The following is a 3720-nucleotide window of genomic DNA, read 5'->3' on the forward strand; positions in this document are numbered from 1 at the left end:
TTGTCTTTCAAACACCCTCTGCATGCAATTTGATAGCGCTACAACCAACCAGAGCAATGAAGGTGAAGCTTAGCAAGTTGATAGATTAACCTTTCGCCGTATCTGGTCGGCAAAACTCCAAACACATCTTCCCTTTTTTTTTCAAAAATATTTTATTCACAGCTTTTCACATTTTTACAGAACAACCCCCCACCCCATGCCAGCAAATGAGAAACAAATAATTCGAGCGAATAAATGATAATAAAAAGGAAAAAGTAATAATAATAAAATAAACAATAAAAAAAACACAATAATGAGGATAAATGCCTATACATACATGTATAAGTACTGTTACGATCTCCCTCCACAAACACCACGGTCGGTCGTAACATACAGAGCGACACCTGATACGTGTCGCCCGGAGTCCCGTCTCCTGCTCCCAGAATCACCACAATAATCACCAGTTGGGTCAGAGAGGCAGTTTTGTTTATTACTTAATCAAACCACCTACAAGGTGGTTGTAATGAAGTTCGTGGATGGAAGGAAGGAGGCGGGAACCGGCGGACGTTCAACAAACTTTTATTCAAAAGAAATAAACAAAAGGAAAGTAAAACCGCGGGTAGCCCCTCACGGACGACTGCCCGCAAAACACATAACAAAACTCAACATAAAGTCCAGGCCTGGCCCTCTCTCGTCTTCCGCTGCCTTCGTTCCTCCTTTTATGCTCCCGTCCCTTGGCCGCGAGACGAGACCGGTGTGTCACGCAGCTGGTACTCATTACCACTCGTCACCGGCCGCTGTCGCGGCCCCTCGCCACGCTGCTTGCCACACCACAATATTATTTTTAAAGTCATTACAGTCATTACAGCTCGGGTTGCCATAGAAACATGACACATGCTTGAGACTGCACTCGTTCGTCAGCTGGAGCACCTGAAATATGAGCTTTTCTACGCAATTTGAGCATCACAGAAAACATTTTTATGTGACAGTTCACCTGAGGTCTTGACTGCGTCATATTCTCGGGCAGTAGTTGGCTCGTATTTATAAAGTAGTTATTTTGATTTTTTTGCGCACAAAAACTATTATTGTCGCTTAGTAACATAACTGTACAGCCACTGCAGTGGGATGGACTTTGTAACGACGTTTTTAGTGCCTCTATGGCTCGAGTGAGTAAAAAATGTACTGAATGTCAATGAAGGCTGTGGTTCCTACCTCCATGTCCACAATCTTGATGGATGTGGTGAAGAATGAGGTGAGCTATTCTGTGCTGTTTATGGCAGGATGCTTGGCCTCCTCAGGCATCGCCCATCTGGTCAAACGTCCTCCTACTCTCAACACATCATCTTGCAAGTATGGATCCAGTTCGAAGATAGAACTGTTCTTTTTCACATGGGAGCCTGCTGGCTGCAAAGCTTTTATCTCCTCCATGTAAGCTTGTCTCTGACTGTATTTAACCAGTTCAATTTCAGCTCTGGATAGATCTTCCATGGTAAGTATTCTTTTTTCTATGTTCTTTTGGCACATCACCATTTGCTGTTCAACTATAGATCTGCATTTTTCTGGATCGTTCTTATTCTGCTGTATGTTCTGCTCAAACTCTTTTCTCTTCTCGCTCAGGTACCGCAACGCCCTTCTGATGTGCAAAATCCAGGCTGTCGCCTTTTTCAGCTTATGCCAACTGGAGTAATACTCAACGAGCTGGTTCACTGGGCTATGCACTCGTTCAAGTTTGTGCATGACACTGCAACGGATGTCTTCACTTCAACATCATCTTCAGCAAGGTAAGGACATTGTTCAGGTTGTTCAGGCCATTCAACTTCCTTTCGCAGAAAACTAGGCCCCTGAAACCAGCTTTTACTTTCCATGAAGCTCTGGATCTTCAAACCTCTTGAAGCCTGATCGGCTGGGTTTTGTGAGGTGTTGACATACTTCCACTGAAAAGATGCAGTTGCTTCTCTAATAAAAGAGACTCGGTTGGCTACAAATGTCTTGAAGCGAAGGGCATCATTTTCAATGTACTTTAGTACTGTTGTACTATCCGTCCAGAAGACCGACTCCATCAGGGGAACTTCAAGTTCTTCTTTCAACATCCGATCGATCTTGACTGCAACCATTGCTGCTGTCAACTCCATTCTTGGGATTGTGATCTGTTTGAGTGGAGCGACTCTGGACTTTCCCATCAAGAATGATACATGTTTCTCACCTCGGTCATTTGTCAGCAAGAGATACGACACAACACCATATCCATCTTGGCTAGCGTCTGAGAAATTGTGAATTTGAGCAGCGTTCGTGGGCCCAAATGCAGAGGGTTTGAAACATCTGTCTAGACTGAGTTCTGAAAGTTTGTCTAAGTCCGTCAGCCACTTCATCCATGTCCGGCATAATTTTTCATCAATCTCTTCATCCCAACCTTTCTTCTCTTGGCAGAGATCTCTTAAAATTAGCTTGATAGGTAGTAGGAGTGGTGCCAAAAAACCCATTGGGTCATACACCGAACTGACTACAGATAAAATGCCCCATCTTGTGCATGGCTTGTCCGGTAGATTTATTTTGAACCTGAAGCTGTCAGAACTTGTGCACCACTGCATGCCTAATGCCCGTTCCACTGGTAACTCATCATGTTCCAAATCGAGGTCTTTGACTTCCGCAGCTCGTTCATGGTCAGGAATGGAGCCCAGCAGGGCTCTGCTGTTGCTAACCCACTTGGTCAAATGAAAACCACCACTGGAGCACAACTTCATCACCTCCCTCACAAGAGCAACGGCTTTCTCTTCTGTGGCTACTGACTTCAAACAGTCGTCCACATAGAAGTTCTTGAGGACTGTCTGAGTGGCTTCTGGGGTACTTTTTGATGCTGCATCTTCCGCTGTTCTTCTTAATGCATTTGACGCACAACTAGGGGATGATGTTGCACTGAACAAATGCACACACATTCTGTACTCTTCTGCTTCCACATTCAGATTACCACCTGGCCATTAGAGAAAGCGTAGCATGTCTGTGTCCGTGTCTGGAATCCGCACCTGGTAAATGGACTCTATATCTGCCATCATTGCGACAGGCTCCTGTCTGAATCTCAACAACACTCCGATGAGGGTGTTAGTTAGATCAGGCCCTTGCAACAATTGATCATGTAGCGACACACCTCGGTAAGTTGCCGCACAGTCAAAGACGACTCTGAGTTTCCTCTTTTTTGGATGGTAAACCCCATGGTGTGGAATGAACCATACTCTTCCATCACTGCGAATCAACTGTTCTTCTGGAATCCTTACTGCATAGCCTTTTTCCAGTATGTTGTCCATAAAAGCCTTGTACTCTTGAAAGAAGTCTGTATTCCCACTTAAATTCTTCTTCAAAGAGTTAAGCCTCTGTTCAGCAATACCACGGTGGCATGGCATCTTCAACTTGTCATCCTTCAAAGGCAACTTGATGCGGAAGTGACCATCCACGAGCTGGGCTGATGTAGTCACCATATGCATAAACTGTTTATCATGTTGTGACTGTTCTCGTCTGTCCTCACAAAATCTGCATTGTAGTGCTTCATCAGCATGTCTTTAATGCTTATTACAGAAATACGGTTGACAAGGAAACTTTGTTTTTTGCCATCATCTGATTCCTTCTCTTGGCATCTGCTGATTGGCCCATTGATGACCCAGCCAAGAGCTGTCTTCACAGCATATGGTCCGTCGTTCTGGCTATTAATGATCTCCCATGGCTCCATGGCTTTGTACGCGTTGACACCGA

General features: G+C 44.6%; 1 protein-coding gene across 1 annotated transcript; it reads right to left on the bottom strand.

The window, feature by feature from the left end:
- Positions 1-207: 207 nt before the first annotated feature.
- Positions 208-2963, bottom strand: LOC137043199 (uncharacterized). The gene has a single exon (XM_067419384.1). It carries the CDS (start codon positions 2910-2912, stop codon positions 1683-1685), a length of 1230 nt encoding a protein of 409 aa, XP_067275485.1. The 5' UTR covers positions 2913-2963; the 3' UTR covers positions 208-1682.
- Between the last annotated feature and the right edge of the window lie 757 nt (positions 2964-3720).

This window comes from Pseudorasbora parva, chromosome 16, assembly GCF_024679245.1.
Source record: "Pseudorasbora parva isolate DD20220531a chromosome 16, ASM2467924v1, whole genome shotgun sequence".
In the NCBI taxonomy this organism is placed as follows: Eukaryota; Metazoa; Chordata; class Actinopteri; order Cypriniformes; family Gobionidae; genus Pseudorasbora; species Pseudorasbora parva.

Coding starts and splice junctions, on each gene's coding strand:
- LOC137043199 (XM_067419384.1), bottom strand. CDS start 2,912: ATGTGTGTGCATTTGTTCAGTGCAACATCATCCCCTAGTTGTGCGTCA.